Consider the following 22,619-nt stretch of genomic DNA (forward strand, 5'->3'; position numbering starts at 1 on the left):
TGCATTTTGTAGAGCATAGGTTATATGTGCTCACAAAGAGAAATACTGTTTAATAAGCAGGACATCAAATTCTGCACCAGCTGCAGTTTCTGAATAGATTAAGTTGTAGCCCCATGTAGTAGTCTTATTACATTACAGTAGTCTTATCTCAAGGCAACAAAAGCATGGATGACTGTTGCTAGGCCCAAGAAACAGATGCAATTTCCTAATCATCTGCAAATTGAAAAAGGCCATCTTGGCTGTAGCTGTTACCGGATCTTCGAATAGCAGCCAGGAGCTAACCAAAGGCAGTGCACATCCTCAAAGGAGAAGAAACAGCACCCACACACTATGGCCTCAGGTGACTTACTTCAACCTATACCACTTCAGTCTTTTCTGGATCAAATCTCAGCCAACTAGCCGTCCTCTATGCTCAATCTCCAGACAATAAGTAATGCAAACCAACAGCTCCAGGTGGGTCACTGGAGATGGAGTTATAAAGCTGCAGGGAATCAGCAGACTGAAAACAATGCAACCCATCACACCTCACTAACTTTTCCAAAGGTCTCATGTACACATTAAACAAGAGGGATGACAAGATGGAGCCCTACAGAACACCCTCTCTAACAACATTCAGGTAGGTTAGATCAAGACTATACAAGAGCAGCCTCTAGTATACGCCGCAACAAAATTAGGTCTTTAAATTAAAGGCAACGTGGTCTAATGCAGGGGTAGTCAGTTATTTTTTGGCAAGGTCCAAATTTCTTGGTCAATGTACAGTCAAGGTCCAGATGTCAGAGACAATAATAAAAAATAACAATGAGAGTAAGCAAATAAAAAGATTTGGGGTCCATTCAAAAGTGCCTGGCAGTCCAGATTTGGCTTGTGGTCTAAATTTGGCCTGCGGTCCAGATTTGGCCTGCGGTCCAGTTATTGACTACCCCTGGTCTAGTGTACTTAAACATAGGACTGTGAGACGGAGTCCTCACTTCTAATCTTGGCTCTCTTACTGACTCACTGTGTAGGTTCAAACAAGTCCATGAACCTCTCCCTACCACAAAGGAATATTTTGAGAATTAAGGTTTGCGCAGTATCTTGACTAAGCACAGCATTTCAGAAGCATCAAAGATATTCCATCTTTTTTGTGGTCCAGAGAATATGTACTATGATACCAAACACAGTATAACAGAGTAAAAAAAACTTATGCTGGGATGTGTATTATTCAGCATTTTAAGTATATGTCTTTATTATTCACACCAATATATAGTCATTATTAACTATAATGTATAATAAAATTAAGCCAAAGTTTCTCTACAACAAAATAATGTTATTTAGAAGATTAAATTTAAGGAGGCAATAAATCCTTGGCTGAACGAACTGAGAAAATAAGTCCTTGGAGGCAGGAATCTTATCTTTTTGGCACTAACTTTACACTATACACAATGTGCTGTGTATATTTATGGAGCTGCATAACCGATTACAAAGTTAACTTGAGGATGGCTCCTGCTAAGGCACTGAAATAAGTTCTCTTTCTCCTCTCGTCTCTACACCACAAACTTCATAGTACTTGGGAAGAATTAATCCTCACAGCCACAGTGGGGACTAACTTTATTTTTAAACTATATTTTAAAAACACCCTCTGGTTAATTTGAGACGGTATGTTTCTGTAATTTGTACAGATTACATACTTTTAAGTTTTAACTGTAAAATTTTGAGAATAAGTAAACCACAGCATAATAGCAACAAAAAGGCACCAGTGTGTTTATTAATCATTTGTTGAGCACCAACAGTATGCTCTGTACTGGCATATGATTAGGTGGAAAATGATGTATGAAACAGAAGAGTTGAAATTGGAGAAGAATGAGTGGAAGGGTGAGCAGCAGAACAAGTGTTGGATCTTGTTTTTTCAAGAGACAGTAAGAACAAATTGTAAAATTATATTAAAATAGATTCATTGTTTGCATTAACCTTACATTATGAAACACAAATCTTAAAATCTAATTTGCTTTTCACTATTTATACTCTTCATTTGCTTTGGTATTCACTCAGTTTGGACAATGAAACAGACTTCAGTTTTACTTTTGTATTACAACATTTATGTTCTCTATACTACAAAGAGTTGTATAAATACAAAAGGGATCTTACTTCTAGTCATATTAGGTTTGGTTAAAACAGTATGATCTACTTGAAGAGAATGATCTTGTTTGCTCAAGGTGAGTTATAGCTTGAAGCAGTTATACCCACAACCAAGCAGAATACTTCTGACTAAGATTAATTTTTTGAGAAAAAGCTATACACACACACTTTTTTTTTTCTTTTTCTTTTTTTTTTTTAAAGAGAGCTTAAGTACGTTGAATAACAACTAGGTTGTTGTCCTATGAAATTTCGTAAGTGTGATGCTCTACTTTCTGACCCTTGGGAAATTTGCACAACAGTACTATGTGGGGAAATGTAAATTCCATACTTGAGGGTACGGTAGAGCTTCTGAACTATGACTACTTACAAACCCTCCCCTCCATATGTATTACTCTGACAGTGGCTTACATAGGATAGATCTCTGTGGAATAGAGTTTTGTATAAAATAGTATGTGCTGGCTAGGACAAGCACTAAAAGCTCTGAAAATAACCTGTCCCAAGCAAGGCTTTTGCATGGAAGTTTTCATTTTGCCAATTCAAGTAGAGGCTTATTTTTGAGACTTTCTGCACAGTTCCAGATTGTCTGGGTAAGCAACAGAGACAACACCTTGCTATTATTATGGCTAATGTTATTGGCTACTCAGGCAACAACCTGAGAGATTAACAATTGCTGGGTTTTGGTCACAGTGGTGGGGAATTTTTATTTTTGAACTGTGCTGCACTACTGAACTAACTTTGATGTATGCTGTAGTTTTAGAGAATGACTGCCTCTTTGGTCTCTGTGTGAGAGAGGTGGTGATTAAAAAATATTGCTAAACTTCTGGATTTGTAATCCTCAGGACAAGTACCCCAGAGAATAATTATTTTGTTTACCTAATATTTTCCAAGAAAAACAAACTATTTTAATCTCCAAGAAAAAGCCAAAAGAAACATCTCCTGCCTTCACCAAAGTTCCTGGAAAGATTCATTATCACCAATCCAGCTATACTTGAAGATCTTAGCTCTTAGCTATCTTGAGTAACACTACCGTAGATTTTCAGATAAACCCAATACCTATTGGAGGTTGCCAAAGGTATAATCATGGGAACCTGTAGATCAGTTATGAGTGTGTCCAGGAAGCCTGTCCAACCAAAGGGACACAAAAAGGTTTAAACTAATAGAACTAATTGTCTCAAAAGGTACTGACTAGGAGGTGTGGGGATATCCCACCATAGTTTTAACTACAGCCTTCAACTAAGTAAAATGTTTTATTTCCTTGCTTATTTTTAATTTATCATAATGCTACCATCCACTAACACGAACATCTCACTGCTAGATATTCTGCCTTTTTTTGGCTAGCTTTTGCCGGCTTTGATGACTCTCCCCTCCGAGCCTCATCACCCACACCTCCATAGGCACTGCTGCACTCCCTCGGAAAGCCACTGGACTGCACAGCAAGCCACAGGAGGAGAGGAATAGCAAGTTTCAGAGTGAGAGCAGAGGATGACAGCTACTGCACTCACCAGGGACAGTTAACTGGGCTGATGGTGCATGCAGTACAGCAACTTTTCAACAGAGGGAGTGCACAGGCCTCTTTGCTAAAATGAAAAATAAAGAGTCTTCAGCAAGACTGCTCCCAGAGCCAAAGAGAAAAGAGCAGAATACCTCACAGTGAAAAAGTCATAGACATTCTTGTACTATGTATGAGAAAACCATTTACTAAGTATACCAGCCAGATGCAAATGAAGTTTTAGGTGTTTTCAGTTAAAAAAAAAATCAGTTAAAATCAGATATTTAGTCAAAGAAGTTAAGTGAAAATTTCCTTGAAAATATGATAGTAAACTATCTTTGTATTCAGCCAGAAAGATCATGGAAGAAAAAACAAGGTGCTTATTCAGTTACTGAGCATTTCTTAAATTATCCATTTTAATGAATCTTGGTACTGAAGTAAAAATCACAGTAATCTAGAAAAGCTAACATTGGTTATTTAGCAGTGAACCCTAACACAAGTTATTCAAGTGAAATTAAGAAAATCAGTAAGTCTGACTGCTTGGAAGATTACAACCACATTAGCATTTGCTTTTATTAGCAAACTTTTTTGATACATATTTCCCCTGGACAATTATGATACTGTTTAATTTTAAGAAACATACTACTGTGTACACTGGTTGCATGTGAGTCCTACATGACAAAGAAAAAAGGACAATTACTATTCATTTGGTGCTTAGAAAAGATTAAAAGCCTCTAAAAATATAAATTAAACACTTACCAAGGCTGGAAACCACAGAACTTTCTTTTTATCCACATTAACATAGTCTACACACACGACTTTTCCTAATAGTTCATCAGTTTGTTTCCTATCATCTTCATCTTCATCACTGGATGAGGAAGAGGATTCTTCTTCTGGGCTACAATGGGAAACGAGAGACTTAAACTTAACTTCACAATAGTGTGTAGATTTATAACCTGCCAATCAGAGAGGGTACAAAGCTAACTATCTGAAACAAAATTAAAGCATGGATAATAAAAGATTTTTTTCAATTTTTTATAGGAAATTTACAAAAATAGAAAAGACTCCACATACTGTGACTCCAAAGAATTTTCAGGATGCAGTTTGAATCACCATAGCATAAAAATTCAAATCACAGAACGTATTAAATCTTTAAATGCCTTCTTTTTTTCCAGAGAGACAAGGTGAGTGAGGTAATATCTTTTATTGGAACATCTCCTGTTGGTGAAAGAGACAAGCTTTCAAGATTACACAGAGCTCTTCTTCAGGTCTGGGAAATGTACTCAGAGTGCCACAGCTAAACACAAAATGGAACAGATTGTTTAACCTAAGTAGTTAATACATATGGAAACTCCACAGCGTGAAGAAAAAGGAAGCATAGCTTAGCAGCAACTGTTGTATTTAGTTGTGACACTGAATACGTTTCTCAGACCTGAAGAAGAGCTCTGTGTAAGCCTGAAAGTGTCTCTCACCAGCAGAAGCTGGTCCTATAAAAGGTATTACCTCACCCACCTTGTCTCTATAACATCCTGGGACCAACACAGCTACAAAAACTTCAGTTTTCCAATTGTTACCAGTTTAAATAAAAGAAAACCTCAAAAGCAACTATCTCTTGGTTACGTTAAGGCTGAACTGTAACTCAAGAGATCTTGGTTCTGGTCCCAATTCTGCCACAAAATTCTTGTATTACATTGGGCAAGTTGCTTTCTCTCTTTGTGCCTCAATTTCACATCTATAAAATGAGGTTAACAATACTTTCCAAGCTCATAGGGGCTGTGAGGCTACATTAATTGTGAAGCACTTAGATACTCTTGTGATTTATACCACAGAAAAGTTTTTACAAATAATCAAATTCCTCTTTAGAATTGCCAAAGTTTCACAGTATGTATCAAAACTACTAAATACTTGCTCTTCAATCTCTTTGCAACTCTTTAATTTTCCTGTTTTCTTACTGCTGTACTCTTCCAACAGCACGTTACTTAATGCTTGTAGGGCTTCCCATCCTAGTGAAGATTACATTTTAGAAGTTAATGACTCCAGTTCATCTTTGGTATAACTCCAAGGTAGTCAACAGAGTTTCACAGGGGATTCATTGAGCCCTGTTAGTTTAGAAACTAATGAAGAAGTTTATCCTTGTGAATTAATATAGTTATAGAAAATTGCACAAAATGAATGTATTTTGTTCTTTACAGGTAAAGAATCTCTATGGAGGAATAACTTGTGACATGAAGTTCATGGGTCAAATTCTTATTGCATATCTAAAGGAAAATTAACCTGGTTATGACATATGGCATGATATGCAGCACAACCTTAGGCCCCTAATCCTGCAAACAGTTAAGCATGTGATTAACATCACTACCGTGAGTAGTAAGAATCAGAGCAATGTTTGCAGGACCAGGGCCAGAGCTCTAATAATAGGATTTCAAGGCAGATTGGTCAGATATTCAGAATGCCTAAATATGTTCCCAAATAAATATGAAATTAAAATGGAGTTTTGGTGTTTCATAATTTTAGTTATGGTGGAGAATACACATTAGTAATTTAGGGCAAACTACATTACAGGAATGTTTAATTATCCCCAATCCAAATATTATTGATGTGGGCATTCAAAGCTACAGTTACAGTTAAAAGAAATGTAAAGGTGTTAAGATACCAAAATACACAGTCAGGACACCCAAACAAATTTAACTCCACCTTGTTGTCATAGTATATGATTATTTGAAGCAGTTAGTTAAACAGATATGTAGAAACATTAAATTGTTCTCCTTCTACCCCCCAACAGTGTTACTACCGTAGCCATCTTATGCTATAGGCAGCCAGTGGCCTCAGTGCCATTGACAACAATGGGAGATAGCAGCCATTTTGAAAGAGGACAACTTTTCATGGAATTCTCTAAAGAAAAACATTTGCTCTGCGGAAGGAGAAACTTTCAGTTATGAAGAATAATGCCAAAAAATGTCAATTAATCCTAAAAAAATATTCTTCAAACATCCTATGAAAAAAGATTTTAGTCAGTTTTAGCTTTATGGGAAGTTCATAGTCTGTGTCATGCCATCATTATTAAGATCACCTTGGACAATAACAAAAAAGATCTGGCATAAGGTGCTAATTTTTAAATGACTAATTCTGAAAATGAATTTCAGTGAGCCAATCCAGCAGTGCTCAGGCTACATGAAGGGAGTGTGAATCAGTTAGCCAGAAATCAGAATAGTCGAACATTTTCAGGGGCTTCAAGTTTCTCTTTAGGAATAGAGTTTCTTTCAACTAGAATGGAGAACCTGGTAGAACTGAAAGCAAGAAAACAAAGAAAAGGTGTGCCTTTGGGACAAACCTTGTCCTTTGGAAATTTGTATTATTTGGACTTGGCTGCTGGGAGAACTTATAGGCAAAGTTTTACAACTAGAAAGGGCTGAGGATTTAATGGCTAGGCGAGATAGATAGGAAAGATGTCTTCTTCTGTGTCACCTTTCAGTACAATTTTGCTATTCTTTAGTGGTCTGTTCTCCAATGACTGAAGTGTGAGATGAGGAGAATAATTGGAGGATTAAAAAAAGAAGTGTTACATGTCTCAATTCCCCCCCCCCCATTATATCTTTTCTTTCCCTTCTTTATCATGCTGTTAAGCATTTTTTCCCCAATTTTTTTAAATAGCGATCACATAAATTGATAATCTTTTAAAAGAAATCTTTCAGGCTGCTTCATAAGACTTTGGAACCTCTTGTAAAGAGGAGGAGCAATCCGTAACCCCCAACGTCTTTGTCAGATCAGTAAGTATGGTGGAGGGAAAGCAGGACACTGAGGGGAGGGGGAATAGAGAAATTGCTGCTGAGCTTTCCCTCAGTGTGTGCACAATTTGCCTTTCCTTTACTTCAGTTCAGTCAGTGTCGACAATAAGATAAAAATAACAGAGGGAGCTGTCTCTGCTGTGACCATGTCCTATACAGACAGACAAACACCCGGGAAAAATAAGTTTTAGAGAGAGACAGACTGAGGAAAGTACATCAAACTGACTCTGCCACAAGTCAGTTGGATGCAAAAGATGAAGCAATCCATCACAAACTAAAGTATTCAGGGTGCAGAAGAATGGTTTGGGTTCATGTGTAAATATGCTGCCTCTAAAGTACAATTTTATTCACAGAGCCCTCCAAACATCATTGATGATGCTGGTGCAAACAAGGAAGTTAACTGAAAAGACGTGTTAATTTCAAGCTCTGTAACCCAATGGGCAGGTTCAATGTACCAAATAGAAAAGAATAAAATGTATAAAAATCCACCACATTTAAGAGTATTATGAACAAGGGAAGAGTTAAATATAAGCACTATTTTTTTAAAAATGACTATTTAAATGTCTTCTTACACACCTGTCAGAATGAAGGTGACCCTATTGTATTCTTGTGAAGCACATCTTTCTTAAGTACTAAATTTATTGCTGAAGACTTCAGTGATCAGCAATTTTACTGTTTGAAAAATAACAGGATGTCTAAAAAAGGAATCACAAGACCTTTTGAAATTTTTGATAAAACCCACTTCTACTGTATATAGTTATTTTTTTCCCACTACAGCACAAAATGTTTTATTCTGCTTCCAAGAAGTAGGGTTTGCAGTAGAACCATATGGTCAATTCTGCAGCTTGAAATCTTCAGAAATCCCCCTCTCTTTTTTTGGAAGGAAGTACATTTTTTAATAGGAACACTACTAGGGTAGCCTTTTTGGTTGTGGTAATGTCTTCAGTCAATTGCTCTAGTGCAAAGCTTACTCCTGGGGGAATTCTGCGCCACTAACCACATGCAGAATTTATGTTCCCCGCAGATTTTTTTTTCTCTGCAGAAAATACATTCTGTTGGAGAGACACTGCAATCACACCTTTTCCCCATTGGGGCTGCTATGGCACCAGAAGAGAAGGCAGCCGCTCAGCCAGCCACAGATAGGGAATGTGAGAGACTGCGTTTCTCACAGCGACTTGCCCTCAGGACCAGGTAAGGCAGCTCAAGGTGTGGGGGGAACGGACAGAGCGGAGCACAAGGTGGGTCACAGACTGGGGTTCAGAAGGGCTAGTGGGGAGGACAGACTGAGGTGGGAGCACAGGTGCTAGTGGGATGACAGCATTGAACCAGGGGCTGAATGGGAGTGGGGGTGCAGGGACACATGGGGACAGGAGAGGAGGGCTGCAGGGGAATATGGGAATGGGGGAAGGGCATGGCTGAGAGAGGATGCAGGGACACATGGAGATGGGGCGAGGAGGGGTACAGGGCAACATGGAAACAGAAGGAAGGGGATGGCTGAATGGGGGTGCAGGGACACACAGGGACGGGGGAGGAGGGGTGCAGGGCAACATGGGGACGGGGGAAGCGGATGGCTTAGTGGAGGTGCAGGGACACAGGGATGGGGGCAAGGGGATGGCTGAGTGGGGGATGCAGGGACACACGGCGACAGGAAGAGGAGGGGTGCAGAGACACATGGGGACGGGGGAGGAGGAGTGGCTGAGTGGGGGTGCAGGGACACATGGGAACGGGGGAGGAGGGATAGCTGAGTAGGAGTGCAGGGACACATGGGGAATGGGGACAGATGTGCCTGACTGAATGGGAGAGGCTAGGGGTCAGCCAGGGTCTGCATGGGGGAAACTCCCCAATTCCCTAACAATCCCTACCACCCGCCAAAAAAAACCCCAACTGTTCCATACTTCTCCCACCCACACCCAACAACCTTCCAGGTTCACTCCCAGGCTCCTTCCTGGCAATTACTTCATAGAATCATCACAGAATCATAGAATATCAGGGTTAGAAGGGACCTCAGGAGGTCATCTAGTCCAATCCCCTGCTCAAAGCAGGACCAATCCCCAACTAAATCATCCCAGCCAGGGCTTTGTCAAGCTTGACCTTAAAAACTTCTAAGGAAGGAGACTCCACCACCTCCCTAGGTAACCCATTCCAGTGCTTCACCACCCTCCTTGTGAAAGTTTTTCCTAATATCCAACCTAAACCTCCCACACTGCAACTTGAGACCATTACTCCTTGTTCTGGTACCACTGAGAACAGTCTAGATCCATCCTCTTTGGAACCCCCTTTCAGGTAGTTGAAAGCTGCTATTAAATTCCCCCTCATTCTTCTCTTCTGCAAACTAAATAATCCCAGTTCTCTCAGCCTTTCCTCATAAGTCATGTGCTCCAGCCCCCTAATCATTTTTGTTACCCTCCGCTGGACTCTTTCCAATTTTTCCACATCCTTCTTGTAGTGTGGGGCCCAAAACTGGACACAGTACTCCAGATGAGGTCTCACCAATGCTGAATAGAAGGGAATGATCACGTCTCTCGATCTGCTAGCAATGCTCCTACTTATACAGCCCAAAATGCCGTTAGCCTTTTTGGCAACAAGGGCACACTGTTGAATCATATCCAGCTTCTCGTCCACTATAATCCCTAGGTCCTTTTCTGCAGAACTGCTGCCTAGTCATTTGGTCCCTAGTCTGTAACAGTGCATGGGATTCTTCCATCCTAAGTGCAGGACTCTGCACTTGTCCTTGTTGAACCTCATCCGATTTTTTTTGGCCCAATCCTCTAATTTGTCTAGGTCCCTCTGTATCCTATCCCTACCCTCCAGCGTATCCATCACTCCTCCGGGTTTAGTGTCATCTGCAAACTTGCTGAGGGTGCAATCCACACCATCCTCCAGATCATTAATGAAGATGTTGAACAAAACCGGCCCCAGGACCGACCCTTGGAGCACTCCGCTTGATACCGGCTGCCAACTACACATGAAGCCATTGATCACTACCCATTGAGTCCGATGATCTAGCTAGCTTTCTATCCACCTTATAGTCCATTCATCCAGCCCATACCTCTTTAACTTGCTGGCAAAAATACTGTGGGACACCGTATCGAAAGCTTTGCTAAAGTCAAGGAATAACACGTCCACTGCTTTCCCCTCATCCCTAGAGCCAGTTATCTCATCATAGAAGGCAATTAGGCTAGTCAGGCATGACTTGCCCTTGGTGAATCCCTGCTGACTGTTCCTGATCACTTTCCTCTCCTCAAAGTGCTTCAAAATTGATTTCTTGAGGACCTGCTCCATGATTTTTCCAGGGACAGAGGTGAGGCTGACTTGACTGTAGTTCCCCGGATCCTTCTTCTTCCCTTTTTTAAAGATGGGCACTACATTAGCCTTTTTCCAGTCATCCAGGACCTCGCCCGATCGCCAAGAGTTTTCAAAGATAATGGCCAATGGCTCTGCAATCACATCTGCCAGTTCCTTTAGCACCCTCGTATGCAGTGCATCCGGCCCCATGGACTTGTGCTCGTCCAGCTTTTCTAAATAGTCCTGAACCACTTCTTTCTCCACAGAGGGCTGGTCACCGCCTCCCCATACTGTGCTGCCCAGTGCAGTAGTCTGGGAGCTGACCTTGTTCATGAAGACAGAGGCAAAAAAAGCATTGAGTACATTAGCTTTTTCCACATCCTCTGTTACTAGGCTGCCTCCCCCATTCAGTAAGGGGCACACACTTTCCCTGACTTTCTTCTTGTTGCTAACATACCTGAAGAAACCCTTCCTGTTACTCTTAACATCCCTTGTTAGTTGCAACTCCAAGTGTGATTTGGCCCTCCTGATTTCACTCCTGCATGCCTGAGCAATATTTTTATACTCCTCCCTGGTCATCTGTCCAATCTTCCACTTCTTGTAAGCTTCTTTTTTTGTGTTTAAGATCAGCAAGGATTTCACTGTTAAGCCAAGCTGGTCGCCTGCCATATTTACTATTCTTTCTACGCATCGGGATGATTTGTTCCTGCAACCTCAATAAGGATTCTTTAAAATACAGTCAGCTCTCCTGGACTCCTTTCCCCCTCATGTTATTCTTCCAGGGGATCCTGCCCATCAGTTCCCTGTGGGAGTCAAAGTCTGCTTTTCTGAAGTCCAGAGTCTGTATTCTGCTGCTCTCCTTTCTTCCTTGTGTCAGGATCCTGAACTCGACCATCTCATGGTCACTCCCTCCCAGGTTCCCAGCCACTTTTGCTTCCCCTACTAATTCTTCCCTGTTTGTGAGCAGCAGATCAAGAAGAGCTCTGCCCCTAGTTGGTTCCTCCAGCACTTGCACCAGGAAATTGTCCCCTACACGTTCCTAAAACTTACCTACTCAGTTACTCTGTTACCCCTGAGTCCCCCAAGCCTTTGCACTACTTCTGAGGAAAGCAGAAAATATGTTTCTGGATTGTAGTTTAAATGAATTATTACTCAAAGTTTTGTGTTAATATGCCTAGTAATCAAGTATCAGGGGGTAGCCATGTTAATCTGTATCTACAAAAACAACAAGGAGTCTGGTGGCACCTTAAAGACTAACTAATCTGTTAGTCTTTAAGGTGCCGCCAGACTCCTTGTTTTTGATGCCTAGTAATGAATGTATTTCTCAAAAAACATTTCCTGAATCTATTTGGTTGTCTATATTGTTACAGACATACTTGCTGACAGGTATTTTGAAATAAATGACCAAAATAATTAAAACTGGTGTTATTATATTGTGTTATTTTGATAAATAAAATATGCAGAATTTTAAAATATTTGTGCAGAATCTTAAATATTTTGGCACAGAATTCCCCCAGGAGTAAAAGCTGACAAATGAATTACACAGAGCAAAATACTGAACATTACTTTGCAGATACTATCCAAGAGGTCCAATTACAAAGCTAAAAGAGCAGTAACTTGGATTCTTTACAACCAGCTTACCTTCTGATAACTATGTTAATAACTTGTGCTCACCATTGGAGCTGTTAACGCAAAAGAAAGAGGAATTATTCAATAGAGATTTTAATGTAGATTTTCTATAGATCATGACTATCAAGATGTTTTGTCCCATGGAAATTTGGACACCATATTTGTAGCAGTTTATTCTTCAGTGTCACATCTGGTTGCAAATGTTGTACCCTTTTGAAGAGGGTGATCAATATATACCCATGGGACTAGAATTATGTAAAGAATTCCCAAGTCTGCTTCAGGACCCTAGAGGCTAAAAAGACCTCATGTCAGCTAGAGAAAGCCTTCCATCATAGACTTGTAACTGTTTGAAAAAGTTTTCAAACAGATAGAGCCCAACACAATTTCAACTACTGTTTTCAGAACCTATGCTAGTATCCTGCCAGAGGGAAATCTATTGCATGTTTTTTTCTTATTTTTTTCTTTTTTAAAATTCCTGTCCACAATGAACAGTGAAATTGTGCTAGCTGGAAAACACATTGAGCACTTGTTACAAGCCTTGCAGTACAGCAACACAGGGCAAATTATTTCCTGACTTTCCCTTCAACTTTAGAATAATGTCACTTTTCACTCAACTTGCTAAGTATCTTAATAATTTATAGAAGTCTGAAACATACAAAAACTTCTGGAATTAATGATGCAATATAACAAGGTAAATTAATGCAGAGCTCAAACAAATGATTGAAAGATATTTAACTTACATATGATTAGATCTCCTTCCTCTGTTTGTCTTCTTTCCTATGACAGGAGTACCAAAATGTTCAGGGTTCGTGAGTGGGAGCTGATCTAATGTCTGTTGGAAGATCGTTAAACTCATTAAACTCAAACCAATTTTTCAAGAGTTTATACAAAGTCTAAGTTTGTATATACTTTAATAAATGTATTTTTTGTAACTGGAAAGTCTCCCTACTGACAATGTACTTAGAGCAGAGACAGCACTGCTTTAAAAACAATGGGCTTGTCTTTTAGAAATTAACATTTCACAGAAACTAACTTCTTCTACACATCCTTTCACACACACACACACACACACCCTGAAGGCCCTGTTCTGAGACCGCTTATCAGTAAAGGAGAACTGAAACTCAGGCAGCGGGTCTGACAGCCTGATATGAGATACTCCCTTCCCTTTGCTAGATGAAGCACATTCTGCTTCTGAAGCACTCTTAGATCCACATCCCAATTATACATGTAAGGGAAATGGACAAATGTCCCTCATGTAGAAAAACTGAAGTTAGCAAGGCAGATCAACAGAGACCAGCAAACCAAATGAAGTTAACTTTCTTATCAATTAATGACAAAATATTACACAACTGTGTTCTTGCAAGAGTGAAGAACAGAGTCTGGCAAGAACAACATGTTCCTCAAAGATTCTAAAACAGATGTATTTAGGAAGGGGGTACTTACTGTCTGGAAAGGCTGAGAGAGCACGAGATCTTAATTTAGGTCTTTTCAGCATGAGGGTGAAAAAAGAAGGATCTCACAGACCTCCAGCACCTTATATAGCAAGCCTTTGAAATGGGAGTCTTATGGAACAGTCGTTCTCTGTTATCATTCACAATTGTAAATAATTGGTTGTTAGGGCACCTAGAGCTTTTTCTATTGGCATATTTTATTGTTATTTAAATGCAAGTTGACACAGTTAAGGGGCAAACTGCATCTTAGAGCCCTTCTAGTCCCTCTCAAGTATACCCTCAAGTGACAGGCCCTGTGTCTTGCACCTCACTCTAGATGGAACCATGCAACCAACCACTCTGGGATTTGGTCTCTAAGCATCAGGGCCCCTTTCCCAACCGTGTTAATGCAACAGGTCCAACTGCAGTTGATGCCTGTAAGCTCTTTCACTCCTAGCACCCAGGAGCGGATTGAAGTGACTCAAGAACCCATCTTCAAAATACAGTTTTTTTTATTCCTTCCCCAATGGTACAAAGCACACAGATTAAAGGCTAAAAACAATAAAAGGCATATACACATGGGTCTTACTTACACCCTAATCTTTCCTTGCCAGCTTTTTAAATTCCCCTCACTCCAGCCAACCTCCATCTCCAGCTGGAAATAACAGACTGTCTTGCTTGCAGCAGGCTCTTTCTATTTCTGTGTGTCCCCTTGCCAGCCTGTCAGCTCTTCCTGTCATTTCCTGGGCAGTTTTCTGGCCACTCACACAACCCTCATCCTTTTCTATATCCAGGATCCTGTAATGTCTTAGTGTTCCCTTTTCTCTCTCTCTTCCTAGCCTTGGCAAAACAGCTATGTCACCAGATTTGGGGCTGAGGAGTCACTATTCATGGTAATAAACCTTACTATTGTGTTTGAATTTTCCTTGGGATGCCCCTTATCTAGGCCATTATTATACATTTCCTGCTTGGTTCCTTTAACCCTTTTTGATTTAACTCCATAGCAAGTAACCCATCATATATACACACATAAAGGCAGGCATCATATTCATAAAAACCAAGATATATTTCCCCCAGTTACACAATAAACAAATGTTATCAGACTACACTTCAAGAAGTGTGAAAACTTTCTTTGTCTTACCATTCTCATTCTATGCAAGTTTCAAACTATGAAGAATACATCAGATTCTCATCAAAAATATTCTGTAGGTCAGACTGAACTCACTGCAGCTGATGAAGCCCACCTCTTTCAAACCAAAAAGCAAACACACATCTGTCTGTGACTGTGATGGAAGTTGCATATTTACTCTACACAGAATGATGGGCATGGACAGAATTAAAACCCTAGCTCAGAACAAGAGAACAGCACCGTGGCATAATTCTAAGGCTATGTCTACACTACAAATTACTTTGGCATAATTTACGTTGTTTAGGGGGTGAATAATCCACAACCCTGAGCAACGTAAATTATACCAACCTAAGCACTGATTTAGACAGTGCTATGTCAGCAGGAGAGCTTCTCCCACTGACATAGCTACCACTGTTCGTAGAGGCAGGAGTTATTAAGTCAACGGGAGAGCTCTCTCCCGTTGGCTTAGAGCATCTTCACCACAAGCGCTAGAGGTGCAGCTGCATCACTGTAAATGATGTACACTAGAACCTCAGAGTTACCACTGTCAACCACACCTCTCCTTTGGAACCAGAAGTATTCAATCAGGCAGCAGCAGAAACAAAACAAAAAAGCTAGTACAGTACAGGACTGTGTTAAATGTAAACAACTAAAAAATAAAGGGAAAGTTTAAAAAGAAGATTTGACAAGATAAGGAAACTGTCTGTGCTTGTTTCATTTAAATTAAGATGGTTAAAAGCAGCATTTTTCTTCTGCATAGTAAAGTTTCAAAGTTGTATTAAGTTAGTGTTCAATTGTAAACTTCTAAAAGAACAATCATAACATTTTGTTCAGAGTTACAACCTTCATTCCTGAGGGGTTCATAACTCTGAGGTTCTACTGTAGTTTAGACATGGCCTAAGTGCTGAAGAAAGTGGAGGTGCAATTTTAACTTCCAAGTGTAAAGGAATACATATCATGAACCAATTACTAGACAGCAGAGTAAACTCCCAATTACAGTAAGGGAACTGGAAATCAGTGATTTTTGGCTAAACACCAAGTGCTCAGATACCCGAAAAGAAAAGGGACTGGCAAAAATGAAAAGTAGGAGAGGTTACCTTAAAATTAGGTTTCTGCGAATCAGAGACAATAATCTGGACTGATGGACATTCTTGTTCATAAAGCAGGAAGGTAGATTAACCTATATAATAATCTTGGCCAAAATTTTCAAATATGGATTCCTAAAGTTAGGCTCCTAACCCCATATTTAATATATATAAGCAGCCCGATGTTCAGAAGCACTGAGAATCTACAAATCACAAAAATTCAACAGGAGCAGCAGATGCTCATCATCTTTGAAAATTAGGCCACTGATAGTTAAATCCATATTTAGGTACTTAGGAGCTTAATGTTAGGCACATACACTTGGAATTTTTAGTGAGAGAATTTGAGTACCTTAACAAAGGCACAGTAAAAATGCCTAATTCACAACAACTGAGCAACATGCTCAATTGAGTATAGCACAGAAAGAATTTTCCTACTGAGCAGAACACTTTCTCAAACAGCTCTTTGATAAATTAACATGTTCACATATATTGGTCCATCTGCTTGTCTGTCTGTTCACACGGTCTTGTGTAATAAGCAGAAATAAACATCTGACTTAACACTGTAATTGTTTAGAAAGCATTTATATATTTTAGAAGTAATTAATTTGTAGGCTAGAACATCAAACAAATATGAAAAGATTTTTTATTTCTGGAGGGACAAACATTTCTTCAAAATAACATGTGACAAGAGGCTATAATCTACCTAAAACAACAGCACACAGAGTATCTGAGATTTCAAATTTATTAGCTATTACAACAATATTTACAAATTAAACATGGTCATTTGCACCAGCTCCCATTAAAGTGTAATTATGTGAGAAGATACAAATCATAATGTGTGTCATGCACTACACTGCAGTATCTTTTTTCAATCAATGCTTACTGAGAAAGCTAAGAAAAGTATTTCTAGCAAAAATAATTCAACTTATAAAGTAATATCACTGAACCCCATTATGCAAAAAATAAATATAAAGTGTCAATTTTGACAGCAACTTTTAGTTTGGAGAAGTCACTCTCAAATCTTATTTCTGGGTGTAAAGGAATGAGCTAGACTTTGTGGATTATATTTTGCATAGTCACAATTTTAGCAGCATTAATATATTTAGCCTTTGAAAGTCTAAGGCACTAATTAAACTGATGAAATTGGGATGAAAGGCATTGTTTTGATTATTTTTAAATATAAACACTGTGGAATTAAGATGTGTTCATTCTGACACCAATCACTTACCTCACTTTCAGCAAAATGTCTTTCTCCTTTCAGGCAAAGAGAAGAGCGTCTAAGAGTCTTCTCATCCCCATCATCAAATACTGTCACCAGGGGAAAAAAGGAAAGGCAGATTATTAGTTAATAAACTGAAAAAAATACTTGGTCTGTATTTTCCTGCTATGGAAATATCCTTTGCTCAGTTCCCTGAATATTTTTCCTGTATGAAATCCAGTACTCTCTGTGATGGGGCATTGAGAACCACCCTTTCTGAACATGACACACCCAACCCCAGTTTCATCACTAAGAGGGAGCACCAAACTAGATGGTAACTGTACTTTTCTATAGTTCTAGAAGTGTTTCAGGGACCTAGAGGATTGAGATCAACTATTACTCCAGGAAACTTGTGTAGTTTGGCTGTAATCCCAAAACCTGCAACATATGTGTGTTTCCGCAAGCTGATTACAACAGGAGAAAACTCCCCACGGTATGCCTAAAACTTGGTAGGTACCTGCATTATGAACCCTGGACAGTTAGACTCTGTATACTGTGTTTATTTTGACTAATTTATTTATCTCCTCCCCAACCCCTGGCTGAGGGCAGCCTAATAATAGAGAGCATCTTCCTTTTCTTTTGTTAAGCTGTATAACAACATGAAGTCCCCACAAGAGAATGTCTTATCTGGCCAAAAAGCATGTAGAGAGCAGATGCTAGCTCTGCCACACTTGCATATCCTTCTTCTTCACCTTCAAAATACACCAGCAAGGCAACCTTTCCAGTTTTCTAGCAGACAGAAGTACAGTAGTTTACTACATTTAAAGGAACTACCCTGAAACTGAAAATTTCAAAGGAAACCAAGAGATCAAGGTTTCAGGGAAAGTCACTGAAATGCAAATCAGCTATTCCAAGATCTTAGAGAAAGGAGGAACTTGCCCATCCGCAGGCTTATTCTTGAAGATGTAGAACTCTATGCAAAAGCTCTGGACACCAAATAAGCCAGGTGCTTGTACATACACAAATGATGTTACAAAGATCAGAAGTGTCAAAGGCATGACTTAGTCCTTGTCCATACACCAGTAATACTGCTTTAACTATATAGTGGTATAGTTAAAATGTAAAATGGTACCAACCCCACACCTCAACAGTGTGGACTCTTATCAGTATATAAAGGTGCCTTATACCAGGGGTTCTCAACCCTTTTCTTTCTGAGCCCCCCCAACATGCTATAAAAACTCCATGGCCCACCTGTGCCACAACAATTGTTTTTCTGCATATAAAAGTCAGGGCTGACGTTAAGAGGTAGCAAGCAGAGCAGTTGCCCGGGGGACCAAGCCACAGGGTGCCCCATGAAGCTAAGTTGCTCAGGCTTCTGCTTCAGCCCCAAGTGGCAGGGCTCAGGGCCCCTGGCTTCAGCGCTGCATGGCAGGGCTTAGGCTTTCTGCCCTGGGCCCCAGCGAGTCTAACACTGGTCCCACTTGGCAGACCCCTGAAACCTGCTCGCGGCCCACCAGGGGGCCCCAGACCCCTGGTTGAGAACCACTGCCTTATACTACTATAGCAAAGGGAATAACCTATACTGGTAAAAGGCACCTTTGTTATAATAGTAATATAACTGGACCCAAGCTAGGGATTGTAGTGATTATTTTGGTAGGAAAGACTCATGCCCACATCAAAACCTGAGTGTAGACAAGGCCTTAGCCCTACAAAAGCAAGGAAGGTTGACATGCCTTTAAACTGTTCCCCACTGTGCCTAGATATTATAGAACATACAGTTTTCAAGCAGTTCACAAATGCACGATTCTATAAAGACTCTGAGCCACAAACTGAATTAATCTCTAAGGTGTAACAATTTGCTGTATAACTGCTATGGTGTTTACTGTTTGCCAAGTGAAGTTTTCAGCAGAGGAATTTGTGAGCAAGGTCACTCTCTGAATTAGTGATGTCACCCAGTACTTCAAGATGGCTGGGTGCTAATGTAAATTTAGACAAACTTGTTGAATAAGGGAACTGATCATTATGGAGTCTGACAGGAACACCCAGCTCTCAACCAGACTTTCTTCAGATCCACAGATACTAATATCTCCAAAGTTTTTTTTTCAGTCCTGCTTCTATTCACCCACCTGGTAAAGTATATTCCTAATCTGCTGCTGCTAAGAATGTCATTTCACTCCCGAACTGCATTAGACATGATGAAGTTGGCAGCTGTGATACCAACTTTCACTGATCCCACAAGATTGGCATCATCCTATCTGGTAAGCACAGTATCTTCAATCACATCTCCAGGTTAGCTTTCTCCTCCCTTCTTTACTTCCACCTTCCCTTTCTTTCTCAGGCTCAATGTGTGACAGCTGCACATGTCACTTTGAACCTCAAACTGCAACTCCTTGCGCCAGCTGCCTCCACCATTTAGCCCATATCTATTTCTACATCACTTACTTTGGCAAACTGCTGATTTCATGCATTTGTCACATCACATTTTACAATTCCATCCAAATTTCAGGCTATTTGGAACTCTTAAGTATACTTTTTATTTACATGTCTATACACTATTGCTTCACCACCTCACTAACTCCCATGTCCACTTCTATATTATGAAAACCTCTTCTTCATGGCCACACCCTTCTCTATTACTCTGCCTCTTCCCCTTCATTCTATTTTGGCCTCTGTTCTGTCCATGTCCCGCCCTCATCCTACTTTCTTATTCTATCAGATAATTTCTCTGTAGTAATACCTACCGGGAACAACATACTTATCTCACAAAATCTCCATTTCTTTTACAAGAGAAAAACCGGTTACCTACCTTGCATAACTGTTGTTCCTCGAGATGTGCTGCTCATGTCCATTCCATTCTAGGTGTACGCGTGCCCACATGCAGTCGTCAGAGATTTTTGCCTTAGCAGTATCCGTAGAGTCAGCTGTGGCGTCCCCTTGAGTGCCCCACCCATGCGCTGGTATATAGGCACCGTCAACCCTATGCCCTCTCAATTCCTTCTTGCCAGCAACTCCGACAGAGGGGTAGGAGGACGGGTAATGGAATGGACATGAGCAACACATCTTGAAGAACAACAGTTATGAAAGACAGGTAACTGTTTTTTCTTCTTCGAGTGCGTGCTCATGTTGATTCCATTCTAGGTGTATCGGGATGTAACCTGAGGATATTACTTTGAGCACCCAACAGTCCGTGGTCAGCTAAGACCAGGACAACCGGAAGAGGCAGAGGCAGTCGAGGAAAGAGTGGGAGGGTGGATCCTGGGAGGTGACTGGGGCATCGTCCTCAAGGGCACCCTCAAAATGACTGCTTCTGGAAGACACAAGCTGAGCAGATGAACGGGAAGATGACAGGTGTTGCTGCTTAGACCCCTTGTCTTTATCCTTCCTCCTGTAGATGTCAAGTCAGGGAGTCCCCCAAGACCTAGACTGCGGAGGCGGAGGAGTTGGAGGGCGGAATGGCTTCCTGGCCTGGTGAGGAGTATGGAGGCCCAAGGAGCGGAGAGTGGCATGGGAGTGTTTAAGGCCATGGAGTCTCAAGTCTGTGATCTCGGAGAAGAGCCTCGTCCCCTCAAATGGGAGGTCCTGTATAGTGGCCTGCATCTCCTAGGATAACCTGGAGGACTGCAATCAGGAGATGTGCCTCATGGCTACTGCGGAGGCGACCATTCTGGCCACTGAGTCAGTAGTGTCCCAGTCCATCTGAGGGGCCCCCCTTGCCACAACTGTGCCTTTGTCCACCAAAGCAGCGAACTCCTGAGCTCAGTCCTACAGAAGGGCCTCCTTGAATTTGTTAACGGAGTCCTACAGGTTAAAATTGGACCTGCATAACAGGGACTGTTGCTTAGACACCTGAAATTGCAGGCTTGCTATCAAATAAATCTTTCTGCCAAATGCCAGTCTCTTGGCATCTTTGTTTTTCAGCGTGCCACTGACTTGGCCCTGCCTATCCCTTTCATTAATAGCAGTCAATATTGACCAGTGATGCCACAGATATTTGAACCCTTTTGCAGGGACATAACTTTTTTCAGCCTTCTTAGAAGTAAGTGGAATTGAAGAGGGGGGTGTGCCACAGTGATCTAGCAATTTTAAGGACGCCTGGGTGGATGGGCAGTGCAACCCAGGCCGGGGTGGATATAAAGTTAAAGAGGTCGTCAGACTCCTCCAGGACCTCCTCAATTTTTAAGTTCAAGTTCGTAGCCACTCTCTTAAGGAGAGCCTGGTGCTCCTTGAAGTCATCGGGGGGCTGCCCGTTTAGGAAGGAGATGACGACGAGTGCACCACTGGGGGGAGAGGCGGGTTCCCCTTCCTTCTCTGGGGACAGCTCCTTAGATGCTGGAGTCCTATGCGCTGCCCCCCACGTTGGATTCAGTACCAGCGGCGGTTTGTCCGAGGCGGTCAGGGAGGACTGGTGGGAATACAGGATTGGCATTATGGGCACGCCCCACGGGTTCCAGTATGGCCATTGAGCGGACCATTGTCCCTGCTGCCATGCCGTCGCTGCAGGTGCTGCGCCAGCTTCGCAGTTCGGCAGCAAATCACCCCTCCTTGGCGAGGAGCTGAACTCCAGGTCCGAGGCCGACCATTGCCCTACGGAGACCGGGGCGGAGCCATCGAGGCCTGAGTCTGCCGACTGACCCTGGTTGGCGACTAGCGAGGTGAGGACGAGGATCGGTGCCTGCCCGACAAGTGGAACTGAGGGGATGGAGACCAGTGCTGTGACGGGGAGCGATCCTGCCCCAGTGGGGACCGATGTCTTGGAGACCATCTGGGCAAGGGTGACTTGCACAGTGGCGATCTTTGGAGGGCAGCTCGCTGGTATCAGTGCTACGGCGACTTGTGCCTCGACTCCAGTGTCCTATGTGTTGTAGGGGGAGAGCGCGGTGTCGGGGACCTGGGCTTCTGACCCGAGACTGGGAATGTGGTACCAGGGTCCTAGGCCACGGAGACAGGGATTTAAGCCTCTGGTCTGGGGACAGAGGGTGCTCCACTGCCCTATGGGAGGTCTCATGACCAGTTTGCCCTCCGGCATTGGGGCCTTAGCCGAGTCTAGCACCTGGCATGGTGTCAGACGGCTTGTTCTTTAACCACGGGGCCACTTCAGACAACGAGGGACCTAGGAGAAGCCGGGGTCCCCCCTGCCGCTCCCGGGTGTCAGAGGTGGATCCCTGGCCGGGCTGGGGGGTCCGATCTCAGCAGTACCCTCATGAAGCCCCGGGGCAGGCACATGGCCTGACATAGGTCTTTTGCCCGAGGCTGCTTTCCCTTCTGGTGCTGGGGGGCTCTTCCTCTTTTGCCGCTTCTTCGGAGCTGGTGAGGGGGAACGATGTCTGACGGAGCCAGCGATGGCGGTGCGCTCTGCACCAATGCCGAGCTGCTCGGTGTGGGATCAGAGTGGGAGGGCTCCGACGCAGGACGAAGCGCAGTCTCCATGAGGAGGGCCCTCAAGCGGATATCCCACTCCTTCTGAGTTCTAGGGC

At 41.9% G+C, this 22,619-nt stretch overlaps 1 protein-coding gene across 11 annotated transcripts in view; it reads right to left on the reverse strand.

The window, feature by feature from the left end:
- ARID4B (AT-rich interaction domain 4B) overlaps window positions 1–22,619 on the reverse strand; it is a 152,606-nt gene that overhangs the window by 76,705 nt on the left and 53,282 nt on the right. For all 11 annotated transcript variants that reach the window (XR_010600177.1, XR_010600176.1, XM_005291197.5 and 8 more), the window contains 3 exons: window positions 17,176–17,255; window positions 13,044–13,135; window positions 4,364–4,502 (listed from right to left, as the gene is read on the reverse strand). Coding sequence is in view for 8 of the 11 variants with exons in the window: in XM_005291197.5 (XP_005291254.1) it covers window positions 4,364–4,502; window positions 13,044–13,135; window positions 17,176–17,255 (311 nt within the window). In the remaining 3 variants the exon portion in view is untranslated. The remainder of the gene's footprint in view (window positions 1–4,363; window positions 4,503–13,043; window positions 13,136–17,175; window positions 17,256–22,619) is intronic.

The sequence above is a fragment of the Chrysemys picta genome, chromosome 3, assembly GCF_011386835.1.
Source record: "Chrysemys picta bellii isolate R12L10 chromosome 3, ASM1138683v2, whole genome shotgun sequence".
NCBI lineage: Eukaryota > Metazoa > Chordata > Testudines > Emydidae > Chrysemys > Chrysemys picta.